Below are 20705 nucleotides of genomic sequence, written 5' to 3' on the forward strand. Positions count from 1 at the left end.
CCATCAGAACGACAAAATTACTCAGGTTGGAAGGGACCTGAGGAGGTCTGCAGTCCAGGCTACTGCCCAAAGCACGGTTAGTCCAGAGATCAGCCCAGGTTGCTTGAGCTTTGAACAGCTGGGTCTTGAAAGCCTCCAAGGACAGGGCCTGCAGTCGGTGCAGCGCCTGGCTGTCCTCACAGGTAAAATGTTTTCCCTGCACCCAGCTGGAACCTCCCCTTTCTGTTGATGACCTCAGTAAAGATCATGGCTTCTCTTCTGTCTGCAGGCACAAGGAGGCAGCTGCTAGGTTCCCCAGTCATCCCTTGCCTTGGCTGGGCAACCCCACAGGGCCACCGCTCCAGCTCCTTACTGTCTCCAAGCATCCACCCCAATAACTCCTATTTATTGACGACTTTTCCATATCAGGGGCCCAAAACAGTAGGCAGTATCTCCCCTTCAGTGCTGAGCAGAGGGGAGTAGCCACTTTTCCCAGTCAGCTGGCTGTCCCCATGCATACTGCTGAGGATGCAGTTTGTCCTCTGTGCTGCTGGGGCGTGCTGTGGCCTCATGTCCAGCTTGTTGCCCTCTGCCACCCCCAGGGCCTTTCCTGCAGAGCCATTCCCCAGCCAGGCACTCTGTGCCCTGTCAGGGGCTTGCTCCACCTAAGAGCAGGAGTTTGAGTCTGTCCTTGTTCAATTTTCAGGTGATTTCTGCTGGCCCATCCCCTCCACCCCATCCAGGTGCCTGTGGAGGACAGTCTTACCCTCTACCGCACCAGGCGCACTGCCCTGGTTTGATGTCATCCACAAACCTGGTGAGGACACGCTCCTTTTCTCCTCGAAATCACTGATAAACAAAATATTACGATGGGACAGTTACTAGGACAGACAGACCCCCATGGCTCTACACTTGTGACTTGTATGACCTTCCAAGCCCAAATGACCTGGTTTTCACTCATCTGACAAGTCACCCATCCAGACTTTATAACACAGGTTGGGTGGAGAGGGAGAGTGTCAGAAACCTCGCTCAAGTCATCTCCTAGCCCTACAGGAAGGACGTCAACCATCGCTCTCCCTTCACCTACAGATCTGTGCCCCTTTGCTGAAGATGGTCTTTTCAAAAAGTGTTGAAGTTGCCACCGTGTGTGTGTTTGAGACTCACAGAGCTGGCTAAAGACCAAAGGCTCGCCTCTGTGCAACATAAGCAAGGAGGGCAATTAAAGGTCTCTGTTGTGGTCAACGTGGTCACGTGAAAGGGTCAAAAATCATGAGTCAAACCCCTCCAGCACAAAAAGACTGGTCCAGGCATTAATGAGGCTACTACTTGGTCAGATTTTGGCCTGGCTTAGATTTTGGAATTTGCCTTGCCCATCCACAGCCCAGCAACAATTAATGCGATATTGAAGGCAGTGTTAAAGTCCGTAAGGCAGTCTGCTCACTTTCCATTTGTGCATTGTCCAGAAATCAGGTTTTCAAGTCCTGCCTCAGAGTCCCTTTGTCAAGTTTCTTCCTCCTGCAGCTGCACAACATTTTTTTTCTCCACCAACACAAGAAGAGCGGAGGCATCTTCCATGTTCACTAAAGAGAAAGGAGGACGAGGAAGCGATGGAAGATGCACAATTGTTCTGATCTGTGCGGCTTTATCAACTTTCTCTTCAACAAAAATGGCCTTAGCTCTCAAGGGGAAAGAGGGATGGGCAGGAAGGGGAGAGCAGTCGCTCCTCCCCTGGCTCTTCCCGTGGCCCTCAGGCCCAGGAGGCATGCTGGTGCACCGGGCTGCAATGGCAGCTGCTGCCTCCTCCCTCCTTTCTCCTGGCTGGAATCCCAGACAGCTCCAGGAAGAAAGGGAGAATGAATGGTCTGAAATACAGCCAGAATTCAGCTGCATAGGTGGCAACGTTTGAAGTAAGTCAGGCGCTGGCAGAAGCACAGCAGGCCTAAACCTGGCAGACTACAGGGTTTTCTGTGAAAAACTGAGGGGCAGGGAGATTGGCTTGATCGCTGTGCGCTGCCTTTCTCCCACTTTGCCTTGTAGCCACTAAAACCAGAGCAGAAACCTTTTTTTTTTTTCTTTTTTCTTTTTTTTTTTTTCTTTTTTTTTTCCCTCCAGACCTAACTAACAGAGTAACTTTGGAAACTGTGGCAGCTGGAAGCAAGCCAATGACCTCCAGCACACTGACGGCGCAGTGCTCAGGGAAATAGCCCTCTGCAAGCCTTCTTCAAAACTCAATGAGTCTATCCCAAAGGAACACCTGAATCGATAACTTCTCTTGCCAGTGGGGACAGCTGTCAGAGCTCTCAGTATTTTTAAGGTACTGGGATCAAAGGGACAACCATACTCACGCAAACTGTTCCACAGGGCTCCAGCTCACCCGCGAAGTCGCTGCCCACCGTTTCACCAGGAGTTATCACCTTTCTGCTCTGCTGATGTACAAATGCACGTAACTTGTCTTTGGTCCTGTCAAAATAATCCAGTTAGAAAAGCAAACCCCAAAAGCAAAGCTACAAGAGAAGTGCTGAACCCGATGGCCACTGGAGCACCACGTAGTCGTTTGTGCCTCAGCAGATAGAGGTGAGATAAGCAGCACGTTTCCCTTTCCCACTTTGTGTATGTTGAAACTAAGACACCGGCTACCAGAGCGTTTGTTGGCATACCTGGTTTGTTAGCTCTCACCATTCAACCCATTCTCATAAATCTAATTGACAGTTGAAACGGAGCAATTGAGTTGACACCTTTTTGGTAGTAACCCCCAGCAGGAAGATGGAGGAGGACAAGGAACCTTCTGAAATGGTGCTGCTGCTGCTGCTGAAACAACGGGTGAAGATAGTAGTCACTATTGGCTCTTCTCGCTGGAGGATATGATTTTACAAGAAATTAAACATGACGTGCATTACCAGATCAGATATTTATGACTGATGAGCACATTGCTGACAAGGAAGAATCATCCACGTACGTGTAGTTCAGGACACGTGCTGTTTCCCCATACACGTGGATTTAACAAATCAAAAATTGCACAGAGAAAAAAAACTGGAGACATTTGTAAATAAATACAATAAAATTGGCCAGTGGAATGAATTCAGAAATACTCCTGCAAAGTTTTAGAAAGCATCATGTGTCAATTCAAGATTGAGATGTACTGATGGTTCTACAGATAGTTGGCTGCAATTTTGAGTTCTTTTAAAATGGAAATTCATGCATTCCAAGGTAAAGTTATGCACTATAGTAATACAGCTCTGCTTCGTCCTTGCACTGAATAGTAAATCAGCACAGCTATACATATTCTCCTCTGTGACAGCCTTACCAACAAGGTATTACTTCCTTACCAGCTGAAGTGAGTGCACACCGACTTGGCTCCTATTTTCAGTTCTGACTTTCCCAGAACAGGGCATTTTTTCAGACCAATCATAAATATTGCAGCCACTGGCGGTTACCAGTGCTTGGAGAACCAAGCGATTAACATTCCCCCCATCTGCTATGAAAACAGTTTCTGTTCTAGTATGTTAAAGATGACACATTCAGCTTAAGCTGCAATTGTAAAAGACAGTGGGAGTTAATGATCATTGTCCATTGCCAAAGTTTTACAGTTTGAGCCATGCAACATCAGGAAAAATCATTTTTATGTCCTCTCTCTGTTACTGATTTCATTAATTAAACATGTTTTCTGTCAAAAATGAGCATTCTCAATCTCTGTAGACCACCACAATAGAAACTTACAGGATTACTCAACCAGAGCCCTTACCAATTAAAAGGCAAAACAAAGCACAAACCCCAAAATAACTAATAAAAAACCAACCCACCAACTCCAAGGTGTGCTCTTTCGATACTTCAACCTTATCAAGTATACATGGTTATTTTTGTTATGAATTAAAGACACGCTCCACCAGCCCTAACCAACAAGTCAAAGAATCACTTGAAAAAGTAGCTCAAGCCAGCAGCTAAGGATTTGAAACTTGTAGTCTATGTCCTCATCAGTCATCTAAAGAGCAGCATCCCATCTAAAGGAAAGGGATAATTTTTGTCAGATTCTTATAAAAAAGGCTTTATTTTGAACAAATTTTCTCCATTTGGTTTTACAGTCTCAACATACATCATATTCATGGACAAGCAGCATTTTCACAGAATAAGAGCCAAATACAAATAAGAGGAAGCCATTTGGGATTAACAGTTTCAACCTAATTGACTCAGACTTCAGAAAATACTGTATGCTGTCACTTATTTGAGGTAAAGGAATTCCATAAATTAAGATCCACTGTTTAACTGAAGAGCCAACAATGAAATATCCGTATGACATAGGTATACCTTTCGGGTAGAGGGGAAATCTTACTCTAAGACAACAGGGTCAACAACAGAATAAGTCAGTAGGATGATTTCCTACCATTGTATTGGCAAACCAATCCAGTTTGGACTGGGTTGTTTTCAACTTCTTTAACCAAATTTGTGCAGTTTAAAATTTGAAGTTTGATGAATTTTACTGGTAGGTTCACCTGTAAGGCTGTGTACTAACTGCAGCTTTGCCACGAGCTTGGTTTATGTGCTGGATGCTGTCACTAGCCAGACTATCAAGTAACAATCAACGTACAAGTTGCATTTTTCCCCCCTTTGAGTATTCAGTAAAATCCATTGCTTTCTTGCTTTCTGTGCCCTTTATGACATATTCCAGTTATGTGGTGAATTTTTGGGTAGCAATCAGACCATAAAACGAAGCATTTGGTGGAATTCAAGATTGCTTTCTTAATAAAAAGTTATAAGGGGGGGGGTTAGAAACTGATTTTCTGCTATTTGTTCACGCAAAAAAGCACCTGCTGTTTAGCAGTGTTTACATAAACAGATGAAAGCCATTATAAGGACACGTTTAAATTAACTTGTTTAAAGAGCACATTAGCTTTTGCTGACAATCCGTATAAAAAAAGATCTTGAGCATCTGTAAATAGGAATGATGTTATATTAGATCCTGTGTTAAAAAACATTAGCTCTTCTCACCTTTTTGAGCTTGAGATTTGAATTAGCTCACTAATAATCCTAAATCTCACTGAAGAAGAAATGGAATTGGATTAATATCCTGCAAACAAGAACTGAGTTAGAAACGTTCAATTCCTAACACCTAGCAAAAATAACACAGGTTTCAGTTCAGCCATCTATTTTAGGCACTGTTCAATTGCTTTCAGTGAAAAAGAAATCACAGAATTCAAGGGGTTGGAAGCAACCTTGAAAGATCATCGGGTCCTGATTTATGTATTTGCAACAAAATGTAAACAGTGAAGCAACCTTCATGTAGAGATGATTTTCTTTTAAAAAGTTACTGGCAGAATAAATTCCACAATCTGTTTGGTTAAACCATCCAGTACAAAGAAAATAAATTCAAATGGAGTTGGTGCAAGAATGTAGTTCCAAGAGGTAAAATATATATATTTTTTAGACAAACCCACTTTACATTATCGTTTGGTTTGCCAGCTCCTAGTTTCTGTGAGCAAAATGGTTTTGTACTTATTTTGGTGACAGAGATGCTGCTTTGGACACTTCCATATCATTTCTTTTTCTTTTTTTTTTTTTTTTTTTAATTAACCAAGAAGACCTATCACTTAGCAAGTTATTAGATTGAGAGTTAAAGAAGCACTAGTAAATTCTCTCATGTTGGAAAACTATATTGTATTAGGTAGTTTTGTGTATGTGAAGTGTATCTTGCAGAAATATGACCAAAATTCCATGCAATGTCACAAACTGAATAAAAGCAGACATGAATGGATTTAAAGTCAGCCATTGTACAAACAGTCTCTAGAGATGTTTCGGCAACATTTCAATTACAGCTTTAACTCCTTAAGGGATACACAGCCTATGAAATATAGCTATTGTGCATTTCAATGGAAGAAGTCTTTTTTTTTTTCTCTGAGGAAACTGCCATCTGTCCATTATCTTTTATCACACCTCAGACCTGATGAAAAATAAAGCTAGAAAAAAATATTTTCCACTAGCATGATAGTTTGCTATCATCTCGCACACTAGTGAAATGCTTTTCGTTAAAGAACAGCTAGGAGAACAGAGAGGGAAAAAAATTCAGTCTGTTAAGCAATGTGGTCCTCATATTTAGGACCTTTTATTTCCTTCAATAGCTCCTATGTATCCTATTGCATGGAACATGAGTTTTTAAGAAACGCACTTGGCCTGTTAGGAATCACTGCGATAAAAACGTTGTTGTTGTTTTTTCCCCCCAACACACGCTGCACTAGGTAACTTTCTAGCCAAGTAATTTAGTCAAGAATCGTAAAAAAAAACCCTGAACTATCAACTCTGTCACTGCCAGGAGTAGCAACTCAACTACTCCGGAGCGCTTAGAAAATAGGCTTTAGATTTTACACCAAGAAACTGGATTTATTGTAAATGCCACAGTCACATTGATAGACAGAGCACAGACTTCTGGTAACAAACAAACATACATTTTTGTAACTAAGCATATCTACTTGGTAAATAAATGCACTTCGCACAGCCTTCCTTTTAAATGTGCCTAAACTAACCTAAATAAGCAGACAGCATAGCAGAAAAGGGAAACTTATGTAACTGTTTCTTAAGCAGTATATTATTTTTACTATGTATATAATATTTTATATTATATACACACACATTTTCATCAACAGTTCAAATCATACCCAAATAAAAAATAAAAATAAAAAACCAAAAAACTGGCGCTCCTCCAATACATTTACCACCTTTCCCTCAGGCATAGTATTAATCCAGGTATTTGTCAAGATAGAGGAATGACAGTTAAAAAGACTCCCCCCACAAGAAACAAGTTACACAAAGAATACTGTATCACTACAAATTTTTATTCAGAAGCCCATCTTTAAAAAAAATCTCATTATGAACTTGTTTGGTCAAACTACAACACTTTCTAGCAGACATACAGTAAAAATGGCATGGCTCAGAATCGACCGGATCTTTCACGATCTCTTGACCGCCTCCTATCGCGTTCGCGTCCTCCTCCTCCACCACCACCACCTCCACGACCACGATCTCTGGATCTAGACCGACGTTCACGGGACCTCGACCTGGATCTATGCCTTCAAAGAAAGTTTGAACATTTTATTGTTTCACCGCGTTCAGTCACTCACTTGCAGTACTATGCAGCGGAACATTTGAGGATGAAAGTCATGGCAGAGAAGAAAGACAATAGGAGATTACAAGTACTGGTAAGTTGGCACTCAGACTGTGAAACCCTGTCTCTCTGCACTGAACAAATGTAACACCGAGGAGGCAACACATATTGTGAAAAGACTCAACTGTTCACTGCCAGTCACCCATTGTAATTTATGTACAAAACTTCAGGAAAGGCACGCGGAGGACCCAAATGCACTTTTGTGCAGCTGCTACTTGAAGCAGCAAGAAAAGGGGACACCTGCTTTTGCAGTTATGAATAGCTCTTAACTACACACAGGGTAAGCCTACAGCTGTTTACAAGTCCAGTTTTATTAAATCAACTGCATTAACTAGCAGCTCAATATTAAGTTCTCTTTTGTTTGTTTTCCCCCTCCACTTCCAGAAGCCATCAATGTTTGCAGATAATCTTCTCTGCCTCTAGGGTTGATGACTTAAATTCAGGAAGAAAGCTAAAACCACAGACAGAACGTACTGCTAGTACAGCTACACTGATGGATTTGTAAGTTTTCTGTAACAGAAAAAAACAAGTAAACACTACAATTTTCAATAGCTGTAGAAATAAATAGCTGCAGAGCTAAAAAGATCATGGAAACAAATGCTCCAAGTCTAGGTTTACAGAAAATTGTTCCAAAGCAAGCTGTTTTGGGATGGGAGTATAAATGGGGACAAACTTTACCGTGACATGGAGACACACACAAAACTCTTGAATACCACTGAGCTTTAGAATTGCTAAATTAACTTATTTTTCAGAAGTTCCATTAGTTTCTACTTGAAACTTTGATGCAGGTCATTCCATTTTGTTTGAAAATTGCTTTCAGGCCATTTTAGTCTATACAATCTACCTGCAAAGCCCAACTGATGCAAGAACTTTTTTTTTTTTTTTTTTAAATATCAAACTTTTACTGATAGCATGTGACATGTTCAGCTTCATAAAGAATTTAAACAGGGCCAATAAAGACCAAACTGCATGGAGGACTCAAGTATTTTATTTGTTTTACCACAGATTGAAATTGGCCTACGGGTAAAACAATCATATTCCAAAGCCAAACACGCAAGTCTGATCTTTCTTGCAATAAAAGATTGATGCACTAATGGCAAAGAAACCTAGATTCAGACTCTTAAGAGTGACCATGTTAAGATGACCATATTTTGTCTTTCTTCCCCCCCAACACAAATCATTCAAGCATCTTAAGAGCTTACATTTATACTTAAATCAGTGTTATATTGTGATATTTCAGGAAAATATTTAGGCATGAATACATGTACCTAAGCAATTTAATCTGAATTTCCAAAGTTAAATTTGTCCTCACAGATTCTAAGATGCTGCCAATTAGAGACATTCATAGGAAAAAACATTTTCATAATCCCAGCCCAAGATTGAAAGGCAAAGTTGTGCTCTGCCTAAAAGCAAACCCAACAATTTTATTTGCTTAACCTAAACAACAAATCCCTAAAAATAAGGAGTTTCAATCCAGCTCAAAGTGAGCCATCCATAAAAAAGATGTCACAGTAACAGCAGTGGTATAAGCTTTTCTACATGGTGCCTTAATAAATATGTAAGGTAGTATTAATATTAACCTCCTGTTAGTCACAAACAAATACTGGCTAGAAAAGCCAGGCATTAACTCTTAAATCAGACTAGGAGAAATAGTAAAAACACACCAGGTCCTGAATTCATCCACAGATATGCCCGATAGAACCATAACTTCAGTTGTTTTACAGACTCATTCCTTTGTTCTAAGTTGGTCACTTGAAGCCCTTCACTGGTATAAGCCAGAAAAAGCAAGAGAGGATTTAAGTTTAAAGGTTTGTCTCCAAAATGTTCAGCAACTGATCTACAGTTTATCTATTTTAATTGTGTTTAAAAGCAAACTCACTTTTTACGACGACGCCCATACAACTCGCGTCTCAACTCTCGAGAAATGGGCTTCAAATGCATGAAGTTGCAGAAACCTCCTCGTGTACACTCCCTGAAACAGAATACAAGAGACAGTTAAAATTCTCAGCTCTACACCAGATCAGTTTGCCCTAAGCCCTACCTAGTAGACCTTCAGCGATTTACAAGTTAATCACCTCCCGTGCTAAGAGCAGTAAATCACCATCATTTACTGAAACTGACTAGCTCCTAGATCAAAATGCAGAAAATGGCAAATGTCAAAATGCTGCCTGCAGGTCCTCCTGGTAACAGGACATTGATCATAATGTTACCTGAAGCCTCTTTTTTTTTCCCCTTCCTACTCTAAGCTACACATAAAACCCACACCCCACGCAGCCATCTTATCTGTGCAGGCATTGTACAGGTAAGCCAACAGGAAGTCACTTTTTACCCCATTTCATATTGACGGCAACAGGCCTCTCTGAAGTCGGTCACAGGTGAAAGCTCAGCATGAATGGGCTGTCCATTAAACCAGCGATTGTTCAGGTCAATCACAGCCTTTTCTGCATCTTCTTCACGGCGAAACTAAGGGCAAAATTAACACATTTGCTCATGTTACAGAGAAGCAGCAGAAGTAGATCAAAGACTCCTGTCAAATCAGCTTCACCGTACCTGTGGCCTAAGGCTAGCAATCAAACTAGAAGCTACTTACGAGTTCCTGGGACAGTCAAATCAAAGGTAAAAAAGTTAGCTCCAAATCCTCATCAATGGAAAGCTAATTGCAACACCAATATTATCTTCTTTGTTATGTTCTATTTGGCCTTTTTAGTTTTGCAGCTTGCATTACAGAATGTGAGAACGCTGTCTTCTTAGTACAACTTCAAGCAAAGGCGAATCCTTTGGAGTACCTTCCTATATTGCCAACGATCCAAAGGTAGTAGTCATTTTTCAGTCATTTAAGAGAAATTAAGAGAAATCAGCATGAGAACTGAAATTCTCACTCATTTAAATTATGATGGCCTACACAGACAAGAATTTTAGGCCTCAAAGTACTTCCTTGTTATGGGAATGTACAGTAAAAAGACTCAAACAATCTCGCTCATTCTACCCGTATTTAAGGTCAGTTTACACCTTCAACCAGCCAGCTACTGCCAAATGTCAACTGGTTACAAGAGGTTTGGTGTAATTGGGAAGTCAGAAAAGAAGTGTACCTGTTGAAAATGAACACACCTGTTGAAAATAAACCTCTGCTCATAGTGAGATGCTTTAACAGCAGGATGATGGGAAGAAAGACCCACAATTAATCTTGGCAAACTAAGCAGTCCATCAGTGGAGACTGTGTTGATTCTACTATTTTCACTTTCCAATTTATATTGGGAAGTCGGAGAGAAGTTTAGGACCTGAGGACCTTCACAAAAATTACGTGAGTACAGCACCAGTTAATTATTATTCAGTACACAATAAACATTTATTTTTATCCTACCTTTACGTATACGTTTCCAACTAGATGGTCTCCAAGGTTATCACAGACGTTCATCTCTTCAACCTCGCCGTATTTTTCTTCCATTTCTGTGAAGACCTCCTAAACACAAACCAAACAATTAAAAAAATAAAATTTTAATTTTAATTTTGGGGCACATTAACTAAAATACAGAAGTAATACATTTAACTGATAATAAGTACAAAAGAAAGTTGTTCTTAAAAAAAAAAGTCTTCACATTTCTGATTTTAATATTGGTACTTGCTTGGCCTGTTCTGTGTCCATCTCTAAGCACAGCGCTAACAGGATACAATAAGTAGCTATGGAAAACATTAAGCATATGGTATTTAGGGAACACAGAACATGCACTGTAAATACTAAATATAAGTCTCTCGGCTATAGTATTCCTTAGATTTATTTCTATACAAAGAATTACACATTTTTTGAATTTGCAGAAGAGAAGATTACAGAAACCAAATGCTACATGGCTTAGGCTGCTGATTTTTAAACAAAGCCTACTACTCACAGCAAAGCTAAAGGCAAACCAACTGAAGGTTATACCAGCAAACACTTAGTATTGAAAGTTTCAAGTTTTTATAAACACCTAAGGAAACCAGTTCTTTTCTCTGAATCTATTTACTTGTGGTATACGCTGAATCTAACTTATTTGCTTCTAGAAATTCGAGAATGCTTTGATACATTTTGAGCACTGCTTTTTCCACATACCTCAAAGAATTCATCATAATGTTCCTGCATCTCAACATCACTCACTGCACCTGTAAAAATCAAGAGTCATATCGATTAGAGCCCGTAATAAAGGAAGAAGAGATTCTGATTATACTACAAAACATAATCTAGAGATGCCGTCTGGAGCATAAAGGACACCATATAGCATTTTGCTAACTAATAGGAATATTAAAATATGTGTGAACAGTTGTAAGTCCCCCTAAGTATTATGTCAAAACGCTATATTGACATGATCAAATCCAAACAAGTTTTAAATCGGAACCACACTTGTATGCCACAAATTTCAAGGGAGGAAGGGGAAAGGAACTGCTTTGAAATATCACTTCAATTTGATGTACAATCCCACTATCTACCAACAGTTTTACCTAAACAGAAGGCAAGTGTTTTGTCATATCTGCGTATTTCTAAGGATGATCACAATTTAGTGTTTCTCTTCCTATATGCAGAATTTCATTTTAACAAGTCCACCTCTCCATCTCCAGCACATGTACACCAGAATTTGGGAGTTCACGATGTGAAACAACTCAGAATTATTTTATTTATTTATTTTTAAAGAATTTGCTCAGAAGAGTTACTAAAATGAGTTTCCTCAGTGGTCTCAAAGAAGGGTATCACAATGCTTTGTGACAGAAAGCAATATTTTTGTTTGAGTATCACTGAGTTTTTCTATATTCCTGCAAAAAAAGTAATTTAGTGCAAGGTAAGCCAGCTATATAGTCAGGTTATTTTCATGCTCCAAGCTGGACTTCACAAATGAGTGCTGCTTGCCTGCTGCTACAAGAAACAATATAAGTTTGGCTGATTTTTCAGAGGATTAAGAAACAAAAAATGAGTTTCATTTATTTCTGTCAGTCTACAGCACTTTATGGTAAATTAAGCTGTATACATTAAAGCCTATTGTATTAGCTCTTCAGCAGCTAAGTGGTTTATAAAGATCAAGCAGAGGAGTTTTAAAATGAACCCCGCATCTGATGCTAGAAAAATATTCCAGCCTTTAAATTACAAACACTGCTGTTTTAGTTCACAGAATGTGAAAGAAACCGAGCCAACAAAGCAAAGTTTATTCAGTTTGGGCTGCTATGAAAAAACAGATGCTTTGAGCTCAAGCATTTTTGGCTAACAGTACCACTTGGAAGAACATGACATTTTTTCTTCAAAGTCACTAATAGTAACCAGCCACACTCTGGAACTGCAATTATTTTTCTTCCACCCAGCTGCCTCCTGAAGAAGGCTACAGGAGGGGCTTGTCATGTAGTGCAGGCTAACAATGTTTCTGGATTTGAAACATGTTTGCTTTTCAGAGCTTTCTTCTTCCCCACCGCTTCGTCATGGTTATACAGCAAATTAAGGAAATACCAAACATTAAACCAGTACTTCTAGACAGTTAATACTTAACTGTATTCTCAAGGTGGTGCCAACACCACTTGTAACAGCTTACTATTATCTAAGGATTTATTCACTGATTTATTTTTAAGATATCAGGTAGGGCTCCGAGAGCCACACAGGGAATAATTAATTTTTACCAAATGGACAAGTGCTAGAAGCTTGTAAGGAGATTGATTCCATTGTCAAATTAAGAGATCATCAGCAACAGTTAGTTAACGACTACACGAAGGTCCTTCTAAGTGGGAAGCATACATATGCACAGGCTTTACAAACGTTCATATCCCAGGGCCACCGGTATCTGAACCTTGAGCAGCCCAACAACTACTTAATATACTCAGAAAAACTACTGCTGTTCAAAACTAAGGTTAATCCTCTATGACGGCAATAGAAAGGAAGACAGTTAAGCAACAACAAACAACGCATTAAACAGCTACCCAAGTTATTCGTTTAAAATACATGCAGTACTTAAGTAGGGACAAAAAAAATGGGGAAAAAAAAAAAAAAAAAAACAACAACAATCATGGAGCTGGGAGTTTCAGCAAACCTACTGGTAACAGAGCTCCAGCTCTACCACACGAGGTATAGTTAGGCTCCGTTAAATGACTGCCCACTCGTCAAGACAAACTAAAGTCGGATACCAGTATTGAGAAGGCTAGAGAATCTGTTCAACTCAGGACTCTTGCAGCTGTACAATCGAAACAGCTCCACAGACCAAACTGCTGTAACCGTACAAATTAGTTACCAGCGCATCGAGAATTTAGGGACAGTGGAAATACCCAACTGGATGTTTTTGGTTTACCGAACCAGCGTTGACTACTAAGCAGCTGCAGCAAGAGGGCCTACAAACCAATAAAACTCTTTAGGCATCTAGACAAACTTACACAGCTCATTACACATCTAGCTTGACTGTGTCACGTAAAACAAGCACAAGGTACTTAATCAGGCCATTATTACTTTTAGAAGCAGAAGACACAGCGTTGACTTTTAAGGCAGTGGCTGATTTCACAAAGCACGTCTAATTAAATGCTGGTAACTAATCTGAAGTAGTCTATAACCCAACAGTCAAAAAAGGAATAGCCAAACAAAGCTTTATTACCACACAATCAATATTCACTTCGACAAGAAATATTAGTTAAAGTGTAACACCGATCCTTTTTGATACTAGAGCTTTTAAAATTTAATTTTATTCTAATATGATGATTCAATCACAATGATAAGTAATTGTAGATAAACAATCTTGTTCATTTAACTTCTGCCAGTCTTAGAGTAGGTGTTTTCTCTTTTGTCCATTCCTACCTCATGAAGAGTCATTAAATTAGTTCATGACCATACCCAAATGGCTTCCCCTCCTCAAAAGTACTTTAAAAAAAAAGATCTATTTTCCTATGTAAATATGCAACTTGGTTCTGGAATTTGAATTTTCAAAGCATGGAGAGAATTTTAACCGTGCACCTATCCAAAAGGACAGCTGCCAAAAGGGAAGCATTTGTCAGTCAAAGCGTATTCTTCCAAAGTAGACTCTACATAAAAGCTGCATTAACCTAGGACAAATTTCTGCATGCAGTCTGAAGAGTTTCAAATTCAAGTTCTCTTAACAGTTACAGAGCAGGAAATTTGTTCTGGATGAAGTCAACGTGTCATTGGCCTGCTCTTTGAGTCAGTGGAACCGAACGGATAGCATAAAACATACAGAAAAGCATTCCTAGGATGCAAGCAACTGGCAGGGAGAAAGGAGGGGGAAACGACAGCAGTGCATCGAGACTGCTTTACAGGGGAAATACAATTTCAATTCTTTTCAATTTAATAGATGGTATTCAGATTCCCCTCACAGCTTTCAGAGTAGGGAAGAAGGTGAGTGGGACAAAAAAGTTTGGGTCTCTCTTTTTTTTTTTTTGGACATATTTAATGAAATGTGGTCAGTTTGATCTGTTAAACTAATATGGTAGACCAGCTTAAGTCGACACTGAGCTCTGACAATCAAGCCCAGGGAACCAGTGAAGGAACTTGTATGAACTTACAGCGCAAACCGTCAGCAGACTGGGAAGAGTTTTGAGGGTTACGGTAAATGTTCAAGAGGGCAATGGTCTGAAATACAAAACGCAACAACTTTATATTATAGAAAATAATTTTAACAAGAAACTGGTTTCCTTTAGGGTCGCTCTAGCCGAGTCTGTGCTGAAAAAGAGGTGGTTATTCTCTCCCAAGAAGGAGAACTTTCACTTAGCTGGTGACCTTTCTGAATCAACCTAACACTGTAAAGTAATAGAGATCTCATGACACTCCAGTATTGTATTCTTTTTCAGTTATTTTACTACTATTACAATGGAGGGGTTTGCGTGACTTCAGGCAGATATGTAACAGACACCATCCAAACGCAGTATTCAAACCATAGGCAAAAGTATTTGCTTGAATTTAGTCTTCCTGAATGGTTTTACAGTAGCAAAGCCCCAGGAACAGAAGTAATACAATATCAGAGCATAACATGAAATCTCCATTTTCCTAAAAAAGTTAAGATGAAAGAAAACCCATAGTTTTGGGAAACTTACCGTGCATCACCAATATACCTATTTTTTTATTTTTATTTTTTTTTTGGTTAGATCAAGAATTTGAGAAATGCCTGCAGTTGAACTCTTAAAAAAGAATGCAGTGTTAGAAAGCAAACATTTTCCTTTGCAGTGCAAAAGAGAAATTGCACGAGGTCCAATTTATGAAATCACGTTCTGCATTCTGAATTGCACACATTTGACAAGTTCTTGATTTATGCGCAAGAAGAGTTCCATCACTTGTCCTGTTTGCAACAGCTTTATGTCAGCAGCTCAGAAGCCAACATTATTTTCTCATAATTAGGAGTGGGCTCTTTAACACCATTCTTTAAAAAAATTTCTCCAACTGTGGGACTTACAGTGTGAGCCGTCAGCCGTCTGTGCACTGTTTTGGGGGTTACGATAGATGTTTTGAATCAAGATGGTCTGCGGGGAAAAAAAATAAAAAGGGGAATTCTACTGGCTGCTGTGCATATAATAGACAATTGCAAAGAGACAACTTGTTTGCAAACATCTAAAAAGTAATATTTTATTCTTAAGGCTTCCTTTTGAATTTGCAGAATATCTTCCAAAATTGCATCCAGACCATCATATTATGAAAACAGTTTTAATTAACCACCAAGAAAGAGCTGCGTTTGTCTCAACAGCTATCCTCAAAATGGGAGTTGTGAGGCACAGTAACCTAAAACATCAAGCTACGTGGTATTACGGATATGCCTAGCTTTATCGTATTGTCAAGACCGGATTCATTACTGTAAGTCTAGGGAAAAAAAAAGAGCGTTATGTGCACAGCATACAATACATAATGCCACAAAGTCTAAAATGTTACACCGGACAACAAGGTTTTTTAGGCATGAGCTACGTCTTGTTTTGTGTATCAGGAATTTCTTGGTGGAATTTCTGTTTAAATAATATAATAGCATCATAGGTTCACATGTTTCCGATCCTTCAAATAAGGACAATATCCTTTTAGCCCTTCTGCTTTTTACTTGAAGAATTAGCCCAGGCAGACTTGAAACCTTACATTTGTACCGTTCTTCTTAAAATCAAGTTGTCTGAAAAAACAAACCATGTTTAAGTTAGTAAACTAATATTACAAAAAAAATCCAAATGTCCATATCACTGTAAGCAGCTCAAAAATTGAAATTTGATTACTTAAATACAAGCTCAACGTTCGTTAGTATGAATCGCAGTCCCCAAATAATTTTAGCTTACACATTAATATTAGTAGTCACATTAAGAACTCAGAGCTTAAAGAAATCACAAGGACCAGCAATGTCATACCTACATACGCTGCCCACTTAACACGCACAGAATCTGTAATATCACATTTATATCAAACACGCTTGTTTTTTGTTTTGTTGGTTTTTTGTTCTTTTTTTTTTTTTTTTTTTTTATCATGGGTATGGTCATTCCAACCAAAGCTTTGTGCTTCCACGGCCCAGGTTTAAAATAACTATGTTTTAGCCTACAATTGGAGAGAGCCAGAAGCATGCATATGTTACAGTGTTTCTGCTGATTGGTGGTAATTTGATCACTCTGGATTGCATGACCTTTCCTAACGCAGCCCTCCAACAAGGGCTGCACCAGCAATAGCAAGGGAAGATAAAAATTCGGTGGCAGTAACTTCCCATTAATAACACACTCGTGCTTCTGTTTTCTATCACAGCTGATTACCAGTCGGCATACAAATAAAGATTTCTGTAATGGATCCTAGACAACTGCCAGGTACGTTACAGATGTGACCATACAGCAAGGCAGCCGAGCGCAGCACGTCCTGCCGACCCACTTCAGGTGGCATTTCTGTCTGCAGTTTCCACAGCAAAACTAAAGACAGCAGGGACAGTGGGAACTGTTGTTTCTTACAAAAAACTAGGTGCAAAGATGTAGCTTTTCTTTTTAATGTTAAAACAACCACTGTGGAAGCTGTCTAGGGCAAAGTATTTTCTAGCAGCTAATGATTGAAACTCAAGCCTCTATCCTAGCACATTTCAGCACGCTGCCCATGTATGTCGGTAGCATGGAGCGGTTTGGAAAATGGTCAATGTTCTGATAAGCATTACGTATATTAAAAAATAGTGAGTTCCCATAAGTGGAAAAACTGTTTTTGTGGATGAAATACCAGCAGCAGCCTAGACAGCCCACCCAGAGCCCTCCCAGCCCACTTACACATTTATGAGGTTTAACCCGATGAGCTCCAGTCTTGTAGACGTTACTTGCCTCCCTCGTGCTCCCCAAACCAACACTAGCCCAGAGGACCCCATTAACTTTACCCTTTACAGATAAAACTACTTATAATTCAACAAATTCTGCAAGTGCTACTACTACTACTACAAAGCACTCCCAAAGAAATCTGTTTACCTGCATGCCCTGACAATCAGCAGTGATAGAAAACGGCAAAGTGTACAGCTCTCCAGGTAAGTTTTCTGAAAACTGTAGAGCTCATAATAGTAATAGCAGCCCTATCATCCACTGCACCATTTTTTAAGTACACGTGCAGTCACAGGTCTCATCTCTAGTAATATTTAGATAGCCAAAAAAGTAAATAATCTGTCAAGTTAACCGATGTGTATACCCTCAGCAACCAGGCAAGTTGCTTTCAAGAAACAATACTTTCACTTTCAAAGGAAGCGTGTAAGTTACTCTTGAAACTTAAGAGCCTGGTTAGAGAGCAAAGGTAATGACAGAAAAGTCACTTTTATAATCATTTTTTTTCTCTTATGCGCATAAAAGTCTTAAGTTCACACCTTTGAGATGGGCGGAACGTGCTGCCACTGTTTGTGATAATGAAAAAAAATCTGGGACGGTTTAAGTGCCTAAACATCACTGAGAAGGCACACTCACCTGAAAGTTAGCACTGGTTGGTCTCTACTACAGGCAAGCTTACAACAGCATCGCTTCCTGCAGCCATTAAGGGTGACAGGAGATAATTAGAAATGCTGGGAGAAGTAAATGGAATACCCCCAAAAAAGCAAAACCCCATATAAACTGGGGCCAAAAGTGAACTAGTTAAATCTGGAGCTCTGTAATTATTCACTTGTATCTGAGAATCTATGTTTTAAAGTAAGAATATACTTCCACAAAGAAAAAAAAAAAAAAAAAAAAAGGAAAAGAAAAACAAAAGGAAAACAAACCTGGCTAAATGTTGGTTTGTTGTGCAACCGAGAACATCTGTCTCCATGACGACAAGCTCCAATTTTGAAATAAAATGAACAGTTGACTCTGCAAGTAAAAAAGCCAAAGTAGTTACATACTGGAATAGAAAGACGTTAACATGCACTTCCTATAAAACACATGCCCCAAATGTCTTTATCTTGAAAATATAATGTAGAAAAAAACCAGGAGAGCGTTATAGCAAATCTGTTCATAATCATTCCTCTATATCCCTAATTCACAGTGAATTACCTAATAAATTTCACCTAATGCTCAAACCCCAAGTACGTTAATGACACCACAACTGACAAAAGCGATCCCAGCTGTTCTACTCTTCCAATCCTCCCTTCTTGTCTTTACGCCAATTTCATGGTGTGACAGGATGGGAAATAAGGTGAAAACTGGTGAAAAGTTACACTGCGAGCTACAGAGTTGCATCCTAGTTCATGCAACCCCCCATGTCTAGACAAAAAAAACGTACTTTAAAAATGATAGTTGCACCTCTGAATGATTTAAAAACCCACCACTTTGAAGTCGCACATTAATGGTACTCTAAAGGAGCACTGCTAATGTAACAGTGGAAGTAATTCAGGTAAGAGGAAAAAACATGTTAGATAAATGAAGTTATTTTGCTCATATATATTCTTTAACTAAGCCATTTCCACCAACTAATTATTTAAAAATAAAACTTTATTCATTTATTTTTGCATCAAGGCAATTGCATCTTCTCTTCAATCAACTATCAGCTAGTAACAGCTTCAAAACCAGGCTGGTTTAGGAATGCCAGTAAAACTCTCACATATATTAGTATAATTCGTGTGGAATGATGAAAGGAAGAGCTGTAAGGAGCGTAGTTACCTGGACTGGGAAAACTCAACGCAAAATTCTGGAGGGCAAGAAAACTATTACAGGCTAGACATGTGTGTGAAGCAAAATATGTGAGTTGTCCTGGAAGAAAGACGACTATTTCTGTGTTCATGGCTAATACCAGCAGTTCTTTCCTCAGTTCATGGTGGGGGGGGGGGGAATATGAAGGTGCAAAGCATGTCTGACCTCCGGCAAAAGGCTCTACCGTGAATGGCGATGTGTTTTTGAGAATATGTCCTTAATGTTATGTTATACTTACTGTTTTTTCTGATTATGCTGAAATAAACAAACAAACAAACAAAAAAACAACTATAAAGCTTTGATATTTGGAGTTGGTGATCTTGAAAGCCTTAAGACAAGCGACTGTCTGGTTTCCAGCAAGGCTCCGAAGTCCGGCACTTTGCGGAGAGTCCCGCTGGCTTTTTGGACACAAGGCGAGCGAGCGGCGCAGGACTCTGAGGCCACGCAGGGCTGCCGAAACAGCGCCTTTCGCCAGCCAGGGGGCCGGGCTGCAAGACTGGGGCCTGCCGCGCGGCACCACAAAGCCCCAGGGGGAAGGAGAGCGAGCGAGGAGGCAGCGGGCAGGCGGAAGCCACCCGAGGCGCCCAGGCGGGGGCGGGCGAGCGGCGGTGCCGGCGTCCTTGCGGCGGGCGGGGAGGGGAAACAAAAGGGGCCGGGGCCGGGGCTGGGGCTGGGGTTGGGGCCACGAGGCGCGGAGGAAACGGGAAGGGGAAAAAAGGAGGGGGGGGGGGGGGGGGGGGGGTTGGGGCGCAGGGGCGGGGCCGCCGGGCGCGCGCGCGGCCGCCGCGGGGGCGCGCCCCCTCCCTCAGCGTGGCGCGCACGCGCGTTCCGAGGTGGGGGGGGGGGGGGGAAGGGGGGGGGAGGGGGGCAGCGCGCGCGGCCGCCCCCCCCCCCCCACATAGGGGGATAAGGGAGGAGGGGGGGGGGAGGGGAACGGCGGCGCCTCACGGGGAGGCGGCGGGGCCGGGCCCGGCGCTGAGGTAACGGCGGCCGGGCCCTGAGGGACGGCGCCGCTCGGGGAGCCGCCGCCCGCTTGTTTTCCCTCCCTCCCTTCCCTTCCCTTCCTTCCGCCCCATCCCGCCGGGCGGCACTCACTTGTCCTTCTCGGTGCCGAAGATGGAGGCCAGGTACTCCGCCATCGCTCGCCCACCGCCCGCCCGCCCGCCGGACGGCCCCGGCGCCCCCCGCACGCGTCACAGCCGCCGCGACGGAAGCGCGGCCCCGCGGCGGCGGCGTGTGTGTGGGGAGGGGGAGAGGGGGGACTGCGCATGCGCGCCCCGCCGGACGGGCCTCATTGGCGCGCAGTCACTCCCCTACCTCCCTCCCTTCCTTCTTCCCGCGCGGGGGGTGCTCGCGCCACGCGGTGGCGGCGGGGCGCGTGCGCGCGCGGCCGCCATGATCGGAGTGACAGAACTGACAGTCACCCAGTCCAGCCTCTGACCTAACGCTGACAGTCCCCACTAAACCATATCACTCAGCTCCACATCTAAACGGCTTTTGA

General features: G+C 41.3%; 1 protein-coding gene across 2 annotated transcripts; it reads right to left on the reverse strand.

Annotated features, from left to right (window-relative positions):
• Positions 1-4005: 4005 nt before the first annotated feature.
• On the reverse strand, positions 4006-20376 carry U2AF1 (U2 small nuclear RNA auxiliary factor 1). 2 transcript variants are annotated; one of them, XM_032186054.1, is made up of 8 exons: positions 20300-20376; positions 18298-18385; positions 14639-14705; positions 11214-11263; positions 10491-10589; positions 9459-9592; positions 9009-9101; positions 4006-7034 (listed from the first exon to the last, which is right to left on the reverse strand). In XM_032186054.1, exons 1-8 carry the CDS (start codon positions 20341-20343, stop codon positions 6896-6898), a joined length of 714 nt encoding a protein of 237 aa, XP_032041945.1. In that variant the 5' UTR covers positions 20344-20376; the 3' UTR covers positions 4006-6895. The 2 variants fall into 2 exon arrangements, with proteins under 2 accessions (XP_032041945.1, XP_032041951.1); XM_032186060.1 differs by lacking the exon at positions 14639-14705 and adding an exon at positions 15523-15589.
• Positions 20377-20705: the final 329 nt, after the last annotated feature.

The sequence above is a fragment of the Aythya fuligula genome, chromosome 1 (assembly GCF_009819795.1).
Source record: "Aythya fuligula isolate bAytFul2 chromosome 1, bAytFul2.pri, whole genome shotgun sequence".
In the NCBI taxonomy this organism is placed as follows: domain Eukaryota; kingdom Metazoa; phylum Chordata; class Aves; order Anseriformes; family Anatidae; genus Aythya; species Aythya fuligula.

Bases quoted from the DNA above. Each gene is read 5' to 3' on its own strand.
- U2AF1 (XM_032186054.1), bottom strand. From the start codon at position 20,343: ATGGCGGAGTACCTGGCCTCCATCTTCGGCACCGAGAAGGACAA. The intron at 18,386-20,299 runs GTGAGTGCCGCC...TTTTACTTGCAG, and splicing joins TTCGGCACCGAGAAGGACAA to AGTCAACTGTTCATTTTATT. The intron at 9,102-9,458 runs GTAAAAAGTGAC...ATTCTGTTTCAG, and splicing joins TGCCGTCAATATGAAATGGG to GGAGTGTACACGAGGAGGTT.